This window comes from Convolutriloba macropyga, chromosome 7 (genome assembly GCF_964194025.1).
Source record: "Convolutriloba macropyga chromosome 7, txConMacr16.3, whole genome shotgun sequence".
Taxonomy (NCBI): Eukaryota; Metazoa; Xenacoelomorpha; order Acoela; family Convolutidae; genus Convolutriloba; species Convolutriloba macropyga.
Genome location: NC_134474.1, coordinates 24,257,462 through 24,275,559, shown reverse-complemented (window position 1 = coordinate 24,275,559; position 18,098 = coordinate 24,257,462). Strand labels below are relative to the sequence as shown.

General features: G+C 34.7%; 2 protein-coding genes across 2 annotated transcripts in view; one reads left to right on the top strand and one right to left on the bottom strand.

Moving 5' to 3' along the window:
• Nucleotides 1-18,098, bottom strand: part of LOC142342711 (F-box and WD repeat domain-containing 11-B-like) — a 192,004-nt gene that overhangs the window by 152,862 nt on the left and 21,044 nt on the right. The gene's annotated exons all lie outside the window — the stretch shown is intronic.
• On the top strand, nt 231-16,398 carry LOC142342165 (melatonin receptor type 1B-B-like). The gene is made up of 5 exons (XM_075393373.1): nt 231-392; nt 5,358-5,514; nt 8,409-8,538; nt 13,015-13,173; nt 16,084-16,398. Exons 1-5 carry the CDS (start codon nt 244-246, stop codon nt 16,266-16,268), a joined length of 780 nt encoding a protein of 259 aa, XP_075249488.1. The 5' UTR covers nt 231-243; the 3' UTR covers nt 16,269-16,398.

The window sequence follows — 18,098 nt, the reverse complement described above, 5'->3', positions numbered from 1 at the left end:
TGTTCAAGTTCCATGACTCAAATCAAAGTTTGGATCAAGTTTTTTTTTCTGGGTCTGGGAATCTGCTTTCGCAAAAGGCTGACAAAATTAATTTATGTTTAATTTATTATCAATAATTCTTCAAATTTACACGTTCTTGTCCCTAAACTTTTTTCGGTGATCGGATCAATTGCGTTCATGAAACACTTGCGCCAGTTGCACCACGTGTTCGTGGCCAACTTGGCAGTTTTTGACCTTGGAGTGATGGCGATGAACAGTTTTGTGCTGTACGGCGCCATCTTTGGAGGCAGCTTGTTGGCTAACAACGAAGTCTTGTGTGAGATATCCGCCATTGTGTGTATGATCAGCTGTTTCGGAAGTTTGTGGACAATGATGTTCGTCGCCATTAACAGGTATCAGAAAATTGCAATCACGTAGGTTGAGGTACCAAACCGTACTGACTTCTTAACCCAATTTTTGCACCGTCAATTTTTTTAAATTTAGCTCTCATAAATTCCGGGAAAAAATGCAGCATAGTCTGTTCTCAAAGAGCGAATTTGCGTCTTATTGGAACAGGTTTTAACGCAAAATATGAACGGCGTTTGCAGTTAACGATTGTACGAAATTCCGATCAAAGTTGAACTGAACTGCAATAGTATCAATAGTATCAAAAACAGGAGCTTTGAAACGTTCGGTTAGATCTTGCAACTTTAGGAGAATAGCTATTTTTTGAAAGGTAACGATGTTTTCTTTGTTCCGACCCACATGTGGGGGGGGGGGAGGGAGGAACTATATACTCAAATGGGTTTTTGTTCAGTCAATTTTGGCCGATCGATATATTCATCGTAGAGAGTTGAGACTGGTCTCATTAGAAAGCTCGTCCAGCGTAGAAAATGGAATTAAAAAGATTTTTCTGATTTATCGTATTTTACGGGGAGTTATCGAAGTTTAAACTTTTGAGAAAAGTACAGTGAATTCCGTTGTCTTTATTGACAGTCTCCGTAATTTTTCACCAAATTCTCCTTAATTTTGCTAAAACTCGTTAAAATTTTTACAAACAATGTTATTTGTTTCACGGTTGAAGATAGAGAAGGCTCGCCAATTTACAAACAATTGGTTTTAATCGAGCTCTTTGGTTAAAATTTTTGCTAAATTTTTTGAATTTGAGAATTTTTTTAACTCAAAAAAGGCTCCAAATAAGATTTTGTTTCCTACTTCGTTTAAATTTGCAGGAAGTAGAGACCTAACCTTTGCTGCCACCATCTTTGAAAATTCCTAGGAAAACAGCTCTCCATCTGTTTCCTGTAGGAGTGTTCTGGAATTAAAATTTTCCCGGTTTTTTAAAATTAAACCGAAAATTTATACGAAGTGTGGTTTACTTGTTTGTGGTTTATTGAAATATTTCATTTAATAAATGATCTGTTTTGCAATTTTTTGGACTGGTAAATTGTTTTGAATGCTGAGAAAAATCAGGGCTAGGGGTCAACTCATCATAGATTCTTAAAGTCAATAATTATTCGGATTATAATAGGGCGCGTTCTTTTTCAAATTATTTTTCGCAGTTTGATTTTTTGTCAACTACTGACATGAATTATTTCAAATCACGGCACAATCAATGACTATCATCCTGTTTACAACAAAATAAGGCCATATGAAAATATAGTTTGTCTCCAGAGAAAAGCTCATAGTATTTATGGCCTTGAAAATGTTTTTTAATAAATTTTAAATGAATACCTTCTGTTTTGGATTAATTTGCATTACTTTTTGCAGACCCACGACTCAGTTTTACTAATTAAAGATTACAATAGGTTTCTAAAGAGCTGCAGGTCAGCCTGTACAATGCCTTCATGTATTATCCCATGCCTCTTACGGCTTTTAATATATTTGTTTTAAGAGAATTTTAGTGAACTTTTGAAATTTGTCGATTTTTAATCTTATTTCTGTCCACATGTAGCTTAGTCTCAATCAAAACAGGCCAAAATTTATTCCAAGTTGTAGAAAAAATACTCATTACCTTGTTTTTTCTCAAGTAATGTATTTTTGGTTTGTTACTACGAAATTTCATGAAAATTTTATGACTCTTTGCATGTTTTCCTGCATTTGAGGTTGTTATTTATTGCCTTTTCAACTAATCATATTAATTATAGCTCCAATTGCATTGGAAAAATGCGCAAAATAAACACTTTTAATGATTTCCGTGAATAGCTGATAGTTTTAACGACTGCGAAGCCGTTCTCTCAAAAATAAATGGATTTGTGTTTTTGCCTGTAATTGTGATTCTTTTCGTTTTCTACGGCATATCTCTGTCAATCAAACGCCTAATGGCTTCTATAGACGTTGCAATTAATATATTCACTGTTTTTGGATTAGATGTAAAAGTTTTGATGACTTTCAATTAGTTTCTTTTAAATAATTTTGTATTTCCCAATATTTGCGTATTTTCCTGTGTCTGGGGTTGTTGTTGGTTCTCTTTTCAATTTACCACACTAAAAATAGTTCCAACTGGCCTTGAAGAAAAGCGCAAAAGAACCTGTAAATACTTCAGTGAATATTCTCTAGTTTTAACGGCTACGCATCCGTGCTCTCATAAAATTCATTAGATTTTTTTGTTTCTGCCTCTAAAGGTCGTTCTTTTTGTTGCCATTCAGAATATTTATGACAATTAAGGGCTTTGAATGCTTACACGATCTTTTAACTGAATCCATTTCCTGATTTCGGTTTATAGATAACGGTTTCGGAGACTTCAATTATTTTCTCTAAAGAAAAGAATTTTGTTATTCCCATTTTTCGTTTTTTTTTGTCTTCAAAAAGTAACTAAGTCTTGTTATTGACAAAACTAACCAGTTTTCTGTTGCTCTAAAAATTATATATGCAGTGGGTTATGTTTTGACAGATGTCTATAGAGCTTAGAAATGTGTTTTCATAAGGATTTTGTGTTTTCGATACTGGTCATTATTTGTGGTTCTTTTTGTGTTTTCCACAAAGACGCTTTACCTAGAAAGCCCATTTAAAATCAAAAGGGACTAAAGCAAATCATTTATTCGCTTTCATCAGTTTAAAGTTTTTAATGGTTTTTAAAAGTATATAGATACAATGTCTTTAACACTTTGGCTTCGATAAATTGTTTGTGAAATTGTTTTCCTCCTTTTTTGTCGTCCTACGATTTGGCTGCTACACTAACAACGCATCTGATTTCCAGAGAAGTTGCAAATCGATCTGTTTTTGTTTAAAGTTCAAAGTTTATGGTTTGTTGGAACTTTTAAAAATATTTCTTTTTAAAAAAATCAGTTGGTTTTTGAGCTTTGTCACTTTTATATTATTTCTTTGAGTTTTGTAGCTTGGTCTCTCTAACGATAGGTCGTATCCTCTTTCCAGTAAACAATGTTTCTATCTTTATTATAGTTTTATTTTAAACCAATGTTTTCTTGGCTGTGGTACTACGCATTTTATATTTAAAAAATTTGATTTTTGGATATTCGCTCATTCTGAATTGAATTTTGCATTTCCTTTCCAGATTATGACATTAATGGGTTGGCCCAATTGGCGCTGTTTGTTTTGCATTCGTCCAACATATTGCGGATAACGACAAGTCTTAAATGCTTCGCAACATTGCCTCCCTAATGAGCCGAGTTGATACGAAGTGGTTTCAAAAAATTTGAAATTGGTTGTTTTCAAAAAATGATAAAAGTTCTTTTGAACTTTGTCCTTTTTACTCTTTATTGTCGGCCTTTCATCAAGTCGCATTATTGAGAGGTATTATATCCTATTCAATGAACGTTTAATGAAGCACAGGTTGGTTTGTTTAGATCGGGTTTTATCGGATTCCTTCTTCATTTTGTTATTTTCTTTTTTTTATAATATATTCATCGAGTTTTTGTCAAAATTAATGTTTGCTAGTATTTGTTTTTGGTTGTGTTTCATCCAGTATTCTCAATGCTGGCAAGTCTCATCGGCTCTCTGATCCAGCTTTATTTTTTACTTAATTGTTTGCGGAAAGATATGAGAGTTTTTGAACCATTTCTTTCTCTTGCTCATTTGGTAGACTAATTAATCAAAACGTAGATGGGTGGGGTCGGAACATCATGTGCAATCGCACATTACCGAGCCTCCTTGTTTTTTTTAAAATTCAAACATGTAAAACTTCACGAATGTAACCAAAGGCTAAACATGCTAAATATTTACATAATAATCCATATTTTTCAAATCACTTAGCATCATTTGAAAAGATAAGTGTAATTCACGTTTTGATGTTCATCTTTTACATAAAAAAGGAAATAACTGAGCCCAATTTTTGTTCAATCTAAAACTTTAATGCTGCTTTCTCAAATATTCTAGTAATCTATGTTCATGACTGACTTTCGAACTCATTGATCTTATGCGACATGTTAGTTTATTCCATTTTTGGACGGTTTTCGATAGATAGTCTGAACAGAATTTGTTTGAGCGCGCTTCGATTGCATATCAACGCAGGATTGTCTACTTTAGCGGCAATTTTGGAAAAATTTCGCCGTGACTTTCACCGCAAACTCTCCAAGCACTGTGTAATATACTTAGAGTTGTTGCCTGTGGGTCGGTCTGATCAAGAAGTCATTTTCTAGAGCCTCAACCTGGCGTCATCACTACATAGCATAGGCAGACCTGAATTGGCACGGAGACTGTAAATTAATTCCGTTTTTGTTATGTTAATGCTTGGGATAATCATGAACATTGTGTAATTTAGTTACATTCAAAAGCTAGGCTATTTTGAAAGGAAATTAGTCACCAAATTCCACACCATTTAGGTATCGCTGAATCTACGCTACGACGATCGTAGCCTGAATTCCGTTTTTGAACGTAAAGCAATTCCTTTTTATCATTTTACTAAACTAAATTTAAGATAAAAGTGTTTGCCGAAAAACCCCTCATCTTAGAGTTTTGAAATGAGTACAACAGTGCTCTACTTTTAAACTCAAATTTAATAACCAGTGTTAGCGACTATTTAGTCCGATTAGAATTAAGTGTATAGTGAGCTACTAAACTGTGGATTTTTAATAATGTGGAATTGGTTGCCAAATTGTGGAACCGGATTTGATAACCGAATTCTGTTTTTGAGTATAACACTAGTCCGCAAAATTAGGGAAATTCATTTTTTTCGGAACTCATGCTGCAAAACCTCAGTTGCGCAATTTAACGTAACCCAATTCCACGAGGGCAAAATCAGCCAACTTCATTTCAGGCTTACCTTTGCGGTGGAATGAATGTTTGTTTATTGGATCAATATTTTAACTTCCGAGAACTATAACGTTGATGATATAACATTGACTTCTTTAACTTTACAAACAAATTAACGACAAAACGCTGTTCCAACCTGTTTTTTTTTCACGGGTGTTTCACTACAGGTACATGTTCATATGCAAGACAGAACTGTACAGACGTGTGTTTGATGTGAAAGGCACCATTTTCACCATCGTCCTCATCTGGATCTGTGTGCTGCTTCTGGACATTGTCAACTATCCCTTTATTCCTATTGGAGGACATGCTTTCTTTGCTCCTCAGGTAAAAAAAAACTTTACACCTTTGCATTTATGGCAACAATATGGTTGAAAGTAAAACACATCAACTTCATTTTTTAAGCAAATACTTAAATTTTGTGTTATGGCGGACGAAATTTTGTGTGCTATATGAAAGTTCTATGACTACACTTTTCATTGACGCCATAATATGAAGTTGTAATTTTATAACTTTTTGAATTATGGGGTCAACCCGGGAAGACATCTGAGCGGTTGCCTAAATACATCAAGACAAACAACAAATATTTAAAGGAATTGCAGTTATCTATTAAATTTGATGTTTACGGACGAGCATCTTTGTTAAAATAGGCATGATTTCAATACTTCCTTTTTCCCGTAGTCTTTTACTACTTTTTCTGGCATTTAAAAAAATTGTCGCGGTAAAAAAATAAGAAAGACAATTGCTGTGGTGACACACAAAAGCTGTTGATTTTTGAATGGCTTAGAAAATTGCGTTTAAAACGAGCCCGAAAACTCATTAAGTGTACCTCAAAAAGACTTGACTTAGTATTCCACTATACTCAGTTACTTAAGCTATATAGTCCAATAACAGAAAAACAAGGAAAAAGGGGTACAAAGAATGAAAATAGAGAAAAATTAGTTTAGCCACTGACTGACTTCAAACAAATGGAATTCTGGCAAAAATGAGAAACAAAAACCTAAAAATGTCGCTTTTAAGCTTTAAAAGCCAGATTACAGTTCAACAAAAACAATTGTCCGGTCAAATTTTTCTTAAACTACGGTGAAAATAAAAATTAGCTAGAAAGATTAAACGATAGGTAAAGCATCAAAAATTAAAGCAAAAAGTATTTAAAACTCTTGGGAAAAACTAGCCTAAATATGAAATATCGAAAAAATCACAGGCATGAAAAGAGAAACAGTATCCGCATGCAGCACAACAAGACAACCGTAGACTACAATAATGAAAACTTGAGAGCTTGATGTAAAAAAATGAGAACGTACGATCGATTAAAGTTGATTTAGTGTCTTTTTCAGAAACCTATTATTTGCATTCCAAAGCTCTCCATTTTTACATCGATAAATAGATTTTTTCTTTCCCCAGACGCATGTGCCTTTCTTAAACATAGCTACGTGCTTTTGAACAACACATAATTTGGAAATTGAGGGCATTAAGAACATCGGGGAGAGAATTATATATTTGTATAGCAAAAAAAGAAATCTATTCTAAAAGATGTCGGAAATCTATTCTAAAACTTGACATTTTTTTTGCTTTTTTATCTCGGAAAATTTGAATTTCTCGCATATCGTATTCAGTAATATTTCCTAGACAATTAAAACAAAAGCCTAATTTTTGCTTAATATCCATACAAATGAAAGTCATATATAGATTCATTGTGATAGAAGAATGCTTTATCAAGCTTTTATCCCCCCCTCAACGATATGACAATTAAACACCAGAGGAATTAATTTTTGAGAAATATTTCAATTTATTTAAATGCATCTTGCATTTCTTGCTATTTTTCTCATCTATGTTGAAAAAGTTGGTTCTTCAAAAATTTAAATTCTGAAGAAATTAAACATCGCCCCAAGTTTAGTGACGTCAACATAGTTAGATTCGGGGTTCACATATCTGGTAATCTCGCAAAGATGATGGCTTTTCTCGGAGCTATCAAAGCTATGAGCATGTGAAATGATTTGACGCATTACATCAAATGTGCTTTCTGCATATTCAGACCTTGCAAAAGTATAATATAAACATCAGCATCTTACCTAATTTGAACCACCCTTAAACGAATGGCGATTTTATGTCATAGGAGAGCTCGAAAGGCCTTGAACTGAGATTCGATCGGATTATCCTTATTTTTTCTTAAAAAAAAACTTAACAGTTTCTCGTCATTTCTTACGTTCGCTTTCCTCTCAATTCTTCTGCTTTTTCTCATTTCGCTACCCAAGTTGAGGTGCCATCCGGAAGTGACCTCTGATCAGACCGTGCCAGACGAAAGTAACCTCTGATCAGACCATCCCAGACGCAAGTAACCTCTGATCAGACTAATGTGCGCTCAAAACACCGTGTGCGCTAAATGTGCGCTCAAAAATGTCTCTGGTCATAAAATTCCCATCCGGAAGTGACCTCTGATCAGACCCAAATCAGACCATTGCCAGAAGATTGTGCAACCATGGCCCAGACGACTGATCAGACTATCTCAAGACTGAAGTGACCTCAGATAATGTCTTAATGTATACTACCCGAAGATTATCAAAAATGATCATCTGTATGAATTGACTAACCAAGAGAAGCTTTCAGAGTTTGTGGCCAAGCGTCGAGTCAGTCACCTGAGCCATATCTTACGACGCAACACCCCAACCCGAGATACCCTTCATTATATCACTACACTGCAACCAAAACCAAAGTGCTCCAACCCGGCGAATCTTAAAGACGTACCGAGACGATCTGGGCTCCCCCGACTTCCACAACTGGATCACGAGGGGCCTGGCGAGAAGATTGTAAACAATCAGCAGTCGCACTGAACTGAACTGTGCGCTCGAAAGGGACCTATGATCATACCATTCCCATCCGGAATTGACATCTGATCATACCATTCCCATCCGGAATTGACATCTGATCATACCATTCCCATCCGGAAGCGACCTCTGATCATACCATTCCCATCCGCAAGTGACCTATGATCAGACCATTCCCATCCGGAACCAAAAACCAGACCCTGTAATTATGGTCTGGGAACACACCGTGTGCGTTGGACTTCGGATGATCAGAGATCACTTCCGGATGGCACCTCAACCTGGTTAAGAAAAAAAGTTGGATTGAAATTTGCTCAGCGTTACGACACTTAAATTGTACTCATTTCCGATGATTTTTCGGACCATTCTTCGACTCGTGTAACGTCTTTCGTTTTTCAGCTGCACTGTAGTTTTGTTCTGGGTGATCTGTGGTTCTTCAATACTATCTTGTACACTGGGGTGGCACTGGGACTACCTCTCATTGTCACTCCCATCTGCTACTGGAAGCTATGGAGCAAAGCCTCCGAAAGTACGTTGATGAACAGAGCTTTTATGGTTCATTAAGGGGTTTCATGCATTGCATGTGCCAAAGCTTTCTTGAGATTCAGTTAACATGTTTAATGGAAAGCATTTGTTAATTTCGATCATCATCAGTTTTCTTAAAATGAAATTTGCCCATCTGGCATAGTTAATTATTAAGGTCCGTCGATCATTCAGCAAATTTATAATTTGAGAATTTGCTCTGTTCATCGGACTTTTAAACATATGATGCTCAATATAATATAACAAGTTACATTGTAGCCCGCATAACTGCCTGTTCAATTCCTATCCCCCACCCCGCATAATTGATTATTATTACAAAGAGGCTCGGTAATGTGCGTTCGCACATGATGTTCCGACCCCGCCCATCCACGTTTTGATATAATTGTATACCAAATGAGGAAGGGAAAGAAAACGTTCAAAAATTCACATATCCTTCAACAAACAATTATGCTGGATTAGAGAGCCGATGAGACTCTCTAATCCAGCCCATGGCACTCTCTCATAGGAAGCAATTGAGACGTGTCGTTATCCGCAATATGTCGGACGACTGCAAAAATAACGAGATACGAAAAAAACCAATAGAAATTAAAAAGAAAGCGGTGTAGCAACCATTGAACCTGACGGCTATTCACGAAGAATTTTAAACATCGTTAACTTTGCCCCTTTTTCAACCCCAAATGGGCGACCCATTAGTTAAATATTGTGGAACGGAAACAAAAAACCGAGGATGGGCAAATGTCCAAAGATCACACTTTTAAGAAAATGCGTTGTACCAAAAAAGAAACAATTAAATGTAAATAAAATTATTATAAAGATTGTATCTTTTTATTGGCGAGAGGATGCAACTGTTCGTTGCAGAGACCAAGCAACAATTTTGAAAGTAAAAGGATAAAACTGACATAGCTCAAATATCCACTGATAAACAAAGCGGAAGCCTTCAACTTATAACAAAAACAAATCAATTTGCATCTGATTAGGAAGCCAGTTGTTCATTTTTTTTTGAAAATAAATCTTAGGGTGACAAATGACAGCAAGCACGGTCAGAACTCAAAGTTTCACAAACAACTTATCGAAGCCACGGTGTTGAAGAAATTATATCTAAATTAGAGTAAAAACCATTAAAAACTTTGATATGACAAAAAAGGATAAAATAATGAACAGAAATATTGACTGGTATCGAAAATTCAGGAAAGTCTTATGAAAACACGTTTCTAAGCTCTATAGACATTTGTCAAAATAAAACCAACAGCAAAAATGTTTAGAGCACCAGCAAAGTTGATGAATTCTGTCAATAATAAGAACTAGTTGCTTGTTGACGGCAAAAAGAACAAGGCTTCAGTGAACAGCCTATAGTTTTCACTGCTGCACATCCGTGCTCTCGCAATTTTTTTTCAATTATTTGCCTCTAAGTGTCGTTATTTTTGTAATCATTTGCCATATTCATGACAATCAACGGAAGTGGTTGCTTCCACGGATGTTTAACTGAATCTTTTCTGATTTTAGTTTATAGCGAACTGTTTTAAAGGCTTTCGTTCTTAATTCGTTACTAAATGTTTTTGTTATTCCCATTCTTTGTTCTCTATAAAAAAATAATTGAAAAATTTTAAAAACATTTTCTCTGAAGAGAAATCAGGAGATAGATCCAGTTAAAAGTTTTCTTGAACATGCCGAACGACAATTAGAGGCGAAACAAAAAAAATAACCAAAAAATTTGAGAGAGTAGGGATTCGCGGCCGTTTAAAATACAGGTTATTCACTGAAATGTTTTAACAGGTTTCTTGTTAATTCCTTCAATGCCGATTGGAGTTTTTCAATATGATAAGTTAAAAAAAGAACAAGAAAAATGTGCAAAAGTTCTCAAAAAATTTATGAAATTTCATTGTAAAAAATCCAAAAAACACTATTTAAGTATAAAACCCTAATGAAGATTTTTTTCTCCTTCACTTGGAATAATTTTTGCCCCGTAAATATTGATACAAAGCTGCATCTGAACAGAAGAAGATTGAAAAAATTGAAAAATTCAAATTTTACTTACAATTTCTTATAACAAATATTTTCAAAGTCATAAGAGGAACAACTGTAGGCATTGTTTAGGGTCACCTGCAGCTCTCTAAAAACCTAGTTGAATTTTTAATTAACCAAACAGGCAGCGAAAAAATTGATAAATGAATGCAAAACAAAAAGGAGTTAACTAAACTTTACGAGCATACATTGTCAAAGCCATTGAAACTATGAGCTTTTCCATGAAGACCAACTTTATTTTCATATGGCTTTATTTTGTTGTAAATAAGATCTCTCTTTGAATGGGCCGTGATTTGAAATCATTATTGTCAGTAATCAACATAAAGATAAACAAAATAGCGTAAACATTCTCAAAAAGACCGCGCCCTAATATAATCTAAATAATTATTGATTGTAACAATCCATCATGAGTCCAAACTTATCCCTGCACGACCAAGAAAGACAACTAAGTATTCCACGTGTTTGCATATCAGATCAATTAGCAAATCAAAAATTTCATCAAACCACAAATAATTGGTGCATTTTGGTTTAATTATTAGGTTTGTTTTGCAAAAGAACCGGCAAAAATTTAATTCCAGAAAACTGAAAAAAGGAAGCGAAGGTACAGTTATGTTTTTTGAGTTCTCAACAACTGTGTCAGCGGATGTTAGGTCTTTCATTCCTGCAAAATTGAACCAAGCAGGATACGAAAGCGTACTTGGAGCCTTTATTAAAACCAAAAAACTTGGATGAAGTAAATTATCGAGAATTGTTTGTTTTTAAACGTAAAATCAATAATTTTGCTTTTAAAAATATTGACAAATTTTAGCGAAATTGACTAAAATTTGGTAAAAAATACAGAAAATGTGAATTAAAATAACGGAATTCACTCTACTTTTACAAAAAACTTCAAACATCGATAACTCCCTATGAAAAACGAAAATCGGAAAAACCGTTCTAATTCGATATTCTACGCTGGTCGGGCTTTCTAATGATACCAGTCTCCACTCTCTACGATGAATATATTAATCGGCCAAAATTGTCTGAACAAAAAGACCAATTTGAGTACATAGTTCCTCCCCCCACAGGTGGTTCAAATCAATTTTAACATAAGTTTGAGTTCCAGTTCTATTTAACAATTAATTTTATGAAATCATTATTTACCAGCAGCTATTTGATTGGTGCGGTATAAATTGGCAGCGGATTTTACAGCACAATTCACAGTTTTCGTTAACAATTGCCAAAATGAAAGATTTGTTCACCTTTGTTACTATAAATTCAAAAACTTTTTAGACTATGATTCCGGAGATCAACTTTAATTTCATATGGCTTTGTTTTGGTGTAAATAAGATCTGTCTTTGATTGGGCCGTGATTTGAAATTATTTTCGTCGGTAATCAGCATAAAGATAAACAAAATAGCGAAAACATTCTCAAAAAGTGCGCGCCGTAATATAAACAAAATAATTATTGATTGTAACAATCTATCATGAGTCCAAAATTTGCCCTTATTATACTTCTCGTCCAACAACGACAATTAAGTATTCCACGTGTTTGCATATCAAATCAATTAGCAAATGAAAAATTTCATCAAACCACAAATAAGTGGTGCATTTTGTTTAAGTATTAGGTTTGTTTTGCAAAAAAAACCCGGCAAAAATTTAATTCCAGAAAACACCAATAGAAAGCGAATGTACAACTATGTTTTTTGGATTTCTCAAAGACTATGTCGGCAGATGTTAGGTCTCTAATTCCTGCAAGATTGAATCAAGTAGGATACGAAAGCGTACTTGGATCCTTTATTGATTTGAAAATGTATGAAATTTGAAAAAAAAATTCGAATTGAAGAGATTTTCGAGTATTTTCTGTTTTTAAACGTAAAAAGAATAACATTGCTTTTAAGAAAATTGACAAATGTTAGCAATATTGACAAAAATTTGGTAAAAAGTTACAGAAAATGTGAATAAATAAAAATAACGGAATTCACTCTACATTTCCCAAAACTTTAAACCTCGATAACTCCCTATGAAAACCGAAAATCAGAAAAACCGTTTTAATTCAATATTCTTCGCTGGATGGGCTTTCTATTGGTATCAGTCTCAACTCTCGTCGATGAATATATCGATCGGCCAAAATTGTCTGAACATAAGAAAAACACATTTGAGTATATAGTTCCTCCCCCCACAAGTGGTTTGGATCAATCATAACTTAAGTTTGAGTTCCAGTTCTAGGTAACAATTAATTCTCTGAATTTAATATTTACCAGCAGCTATTTGATAGGTGCGGCATAAATTGGTAGCGGATTTTACAGCACAATTTACAGTTTTTGTAAACAATCGCCAAAATGAAGACTTTTTCACCTTTGTTACTTTCAAAAACTTTTTAGACTCCAATTCCGGAGAAAAACTTTTTTTTAGAACTATGGTTGGTTCTAAACCGGAAAAGTATCAAATTTCTTTTCAGGCAAGCTGGCAAAGAGTGAGAAACGGAAGCGTGAACAGAGACAACTGATGATTTCTCTAGTGACCATTTTTGTCACTTTTGTCATCACTTGGGCTCCTCTGGGTGCCGCCATCTTCATGGTCGGTATAGACGCTAAGTACTTCTCAATGATTCCTGAAGGTAAGATCAACCTTCTATTAAATCGAAAAATATACTTTGATACAAAGTATAAAAGTATACAATTTGATGCGTCGAGGACTTATTGGCGCCGAGGAGCTCGTTCAATTCCAGTCATGATCAAACTTTACCCGAAAAGATTTCCGGATCAGGTTCAAGCCTCAAATATTTCCAGAACGGCTTAGTTGGAAGCGGTTTAAATGTTTAAGAATTATTTAATGTGCATATCCCAAACATTTTAAAGATGAGCTAAGTCTGGCCAATTTATCAAAATCTATCAGATGAGTAAATTGAACAAAATGTTTATTTTTAATGATTACAATGAAATTGAGTTTTTAAATTTTACATGATCAAACTTATTGTGTGAAAATAACAGCGTTTAAATGAGGTAAAATGAGCACGTAAATAATATGCCGAGGTATGTTCATGGTAATTTATTGTTTGGATGAGTCTGATGGTGGCCAATTTTTGCCTTAGTTGGTCTGACCAAAATCGCACATCTTGACTTGGGCTTGCTAGACGGAAGGCTGCATTGATCAGTCATTGAAGCTGACGACATATTACTATAAGTCTGCTCAACGGGTGTCTGTGAATTCATAGAAATGCTATTATTGATTTCAAAAACGAGCAATTTGCAGAAATAAATCGTTTAACACATATTATTTCAAGAACTACATTTTTAGAACCCAAAAATTTCAGAAAACGAGGAATTTTGTGTAACTCAAACTTGAATAAACGCTATTAAAGGAATGAACTGATATTTAAAAATTAATTTAACGAGGTTGGAAAAACCCCTCACCCCCCCCCCCCCCCTCCCTCCCTACCGACGTATACATTTATCTATTCAATCCGAATTTGCTGGGACCCTAGTGCTATAGTAAATCCGTACTGAAACTGTAAGGTTTGGTTTCTTCGAGCGAAAACGAAGACATTCGTACATAATTCCATTATAATCTGAAACAAAAACCCACAAAAACCTGCAATTTATTGGGTTTCAGGCATTCGGCTTTTTTTCGGCGGTTGTGGCGAGCTCTTTTCTAATCTTAATACGTTTCTCGCAACGTTTTTAGATGGCAAGTCATCTTCAGGCTCAAAAAGTGCATCGGCAAAGATTTCAGTTTTTGTTTTTAAATATTTCATATTTTGTAACGAGTTTCCTATGAACATCATAGGAATCAAAACCAAAATTGCTCAGTCTATTTTCAGAAAAAAGTATCTATAAAACTTATACAGCACATCATGGGTAACAATATGCTCTTAGAATACACTCATACAGTACTGGGCAAACGATATTCAATTGGAATACAATTTTTCAGCACGGATTTGCTATGGCAATAGGCTCCGGGAACTTTAGAGTTGCATCTCAAGAAAATTTAAAGGATTTGCACAGGCCTGCGAGTCACTATGCATACTCTGAAAAATACCTCTGCGCACCAACTGCGCAGAAATGAAATGTGAGCAGCAACAGTTGATTTTTCGATGGAAAAAACTTCTGATTAAAAGAGGATGGAGACTTAGCCGAATGAGCGTCTTGTAGATTTGGGAAATTGAGACATGAAACCAAATAACCCCCGTTCACTTGTAGATCCTTTTTAAAGGCTCTGTATAAACTGTATAAAACGCAATTTTTCATTGATTATACTTTCAAATAAAATAGAGTAACGTAAGTTAATAAGTAATTGAACACAGATATAGATAGTGCAGCAGCGCCGACCCATTTAACTCGCCATATCTAACGTTTGCTATACTTTTAACTAAAACTGAGGGTAAAAGCTGAGATGTGACTTGAGGGTAAAGTTAGTGACTTCCGAAAGAATTGTAAACTTTGGCCTCTCAGTTCCATCTGGAAAAATGTGTATGACGCTCTATGACTAACTACAATTTTACCATAAATAGCCGGGCACTTTAAAAAAATGAAACTTTCAGATCTTTTCTACTTAAACGTTTCAAAGCACATGTATTGCGTTTTGTTGTTCTGCTTTTTCGGATTACTTTAAAAAATTTCATTTTTTAAAAACTTTCTTTCAATGAAATTCATATGACTACAACTTTTCTGGTTCCGGGAAAAAACCCACTATATTTTAGATAGGAAAAAAACCAATTTTTAACGAGCTACGCATTTAGCGCGCTTGGCCATGCCTCGCGAGCCATGGCCATGCCTTGGCGGCCTGTGGGACTTGTTATGAAACTATCACAACCGAACAAATTATCACGATCAAAATTCAAATTTAATTCAAATCGAGACAACCCACTTTATAGAACATGACATTTCAAATCCCAGAAAAGTTAAAACAGAATAAGGGCTGAATTGCTTCCTTTTTTCTGGGGTCTGTACGTTATGATGGAACTTCTGGCTCTTTCCAATTTAGTTGTATTGGCAATTTGGTATACTTCCCTGTCAAAGTTATACTTATTTCAAAATCACTTGCTTTTCCTTTAGAGCTAGATCATGATTGCGTCTAGACAACTCTTAATCAAACTTGCTTAGTCCTATCTCGTGCAAACCACTGCCTCCAAATTTGAATATTAAGAGTAGTTGAAGGGCCTGGCATAATCTTTTATTTTACTTAGGATAATAGGTTTGTGATGTACCACTTCTCTAGTTCTTGGTTTTAACGAATATTCAAGCATTCATAGTTTTGTTGGAATTTGTATAGGAAAATTTTCAGCACCAGATTTTCAAGTTCTACAACAATTGATTACAATTTGTTGGCAAATTAGTTATATGTTATATTTAGCTGTAAGAAAACTTGCAAAATAATTTTGACAGATTGGAATAACTCTAAAATGAGAAAAACGAAGTTAGGTTCTGTCTTGTATCAAGGCAGACAACCGACTTTATTGAAGACGACATTGAAAAACCCCAGAAAAGTAAAAATAGGGTAAGGGCTGGATTTTTTCTTTTCTTCTGAGGTCTGTACGTCATGATGGAACTTCTGGCTCACTCGAACTCTGCTATCAACTTCATCATCTACGGGGTTACCCATCGGGGCATGCGGGAGGCATACAAAAAGATACTTCCATGCTGCAAAATTTTCAAAGGGAACAATCAAATCTCAAGTGGAGCTGCAGCAAGCCAGACGAGTAGCAGAAAATGATGTAGACCGCAAATTGCAATAACTCAAACTTCAATTATGCTTAATTTCAATCAACTATATTGTACACATTTATCTATCATGCAAAGAAGAATTCCCTTTCATTATCCCAAAATTAATATTACTCTGATCAGATCATTTTTTGAACACATACTACAAAAGAATGAAAAGTAGCAGGTGAATTACTTGAAGAAAGAGAACACATAAAATCTTATCTAAAAAATTGCAAAAACGCTCATTAACAAAAATTGGCTGGGTGTGACTATTTGAGCTTATACTCTCAGAATAGTTCATTTTATTTAAATAACTTGCAATCTTTTCATTTACCAGTGAAGAGAGATAATTGTTCATATTTTCTGGACAGACTTTATAACCAGATCTGAGCACTAAAACAAAGAAATCATTGAAATAGGCCTCTTTAAAAACCACCCTCAAATCTGAAGATCTAAGGCAACGAAAAAATGCTAAAAAAAGCAAAAAAATGAAAGTGCAAAAGAAAAATACAGATGCATTTGCATTGTGAGCCTCAAAGTAGCTGCAAAGTTCTCGAAAAAGGCAAAATAGAAAAAAGGAAAATCACTTAACTTCTTTTCTCCGACTAAACAGAACAGACAATCTGAACCATAAGCACCAAAACGACTGTCACCAAAATTGATCACGAAAAGCGTGTATTGTAAAGGAAGTCAAAATATTAAAAACTTGTTTAAGCCAGATCAAAGATGACTTCGACCGGACGGATTTCTGGATAATGGTCTGGATCTTGTCTGATATGCGGTAACTTTGGTATGGGACGGTCTGATCAGAGGTTACTTGGGTCTGGGACGGTCTGGAATTTGACACCAGTCGTTTGTAGTCAGTCCCAAATTTTCAACCAGAGTTTTTTTCATAAATACTCAGTCATTTTTGATTACCTCCAATAGGTTCTTGGAAAAAAATGGCAAAGTAAGTTTTTTTCTATATAATAGAAGGAGAAGTGGTGAAACTAAAGCAGATAATTACTGTCAAAATGAAATCAGGAATAAATTTTAGGACGTAGATGGACATTAGGTCATAATTATTTGATTGCAAACTTGTCAAGAGAAAAACTCGAATGTTAACTAAATGCTTCAAAAAACTATTTTTAAATTAAGTTCGCACGTCGTAACAAATCTAAGCACGACAGCTCAATTACAATAATTCACAAATATAGCTAACACTCAATACGAGACAGTGAATCTGTCTGTAGCTAAATGTATGAGTAACAACAAAGATTCTGGTGAGTCATTTTGCTTAGTTATTCCACCTTGGTAGTTAAGATTTCGTTGGTCGTTCTTAATAAGTTCATTGTACTTTATACAATTCAGAAAAAGAACGCTTATCGGTAACATGTGGTGCACACCCCCGAGGCGGAGAAACTCTCAATATCAGATTTTACACAAATTTCTTTTTCACTGTTCGGATTTCTTACTGATTATCGAACAGGCGCTTAGAAGTGAATTCTTTTGAATCTGTTGTTATTCAAACCAAATCTTAAGAGAAAACCATGAAAGTTGAATAGTGTATTTAACATTGAGACTTAGTGATTTTCTGGTAACCCTTTTTCAAAAAACCCAAGTCGAACCCGTGCGTATTGAAGAATTTGAGTTTTAAATAAAGTAACGGGTGGGGTTGCTAGATTGGTGACAGGAGTTCCTAAACCCGATCCCCTACAATACTCGAACTAGTTTTCAAAATAAAAGTCGTCCTGGATTGACATCTTTTAATTAACACAAATTATATCGTAACTTTTTTTTATTCTGAAGAACAAAACGTTTTAACCATAAAGTTGCAGCGCAACTAATATTGCTCACGCCT

What these genes read in the sequence shown, in the direction of transcription:
- LOC142342165 (XM_075393373.1), top strand. Translation starts at nt 244, where the DNA reads ATGGCGATGAACAGTTTTGTGCTGTACGGCGCCATCTTTGGAGGCAGC. An exon ending in ATGCTTTCTTTGCTCCTCAG is followed by an intron (nt 5,515 to 8,408) that starts GTAAAAAAAAAC and finishes TTCGTTTTTCAG; the next exon opens with CTGCACTGTAGTTTTGTTCT. An exon ending in CTTCTCAATGATTCCTGAAG is followed by an intron (nt 13,174 to 16,083) that starts GTAAGATCAACC and finishes TTTTCTTCTGAG; the next exon opens with GTCTGTACGTCATGATGGAA.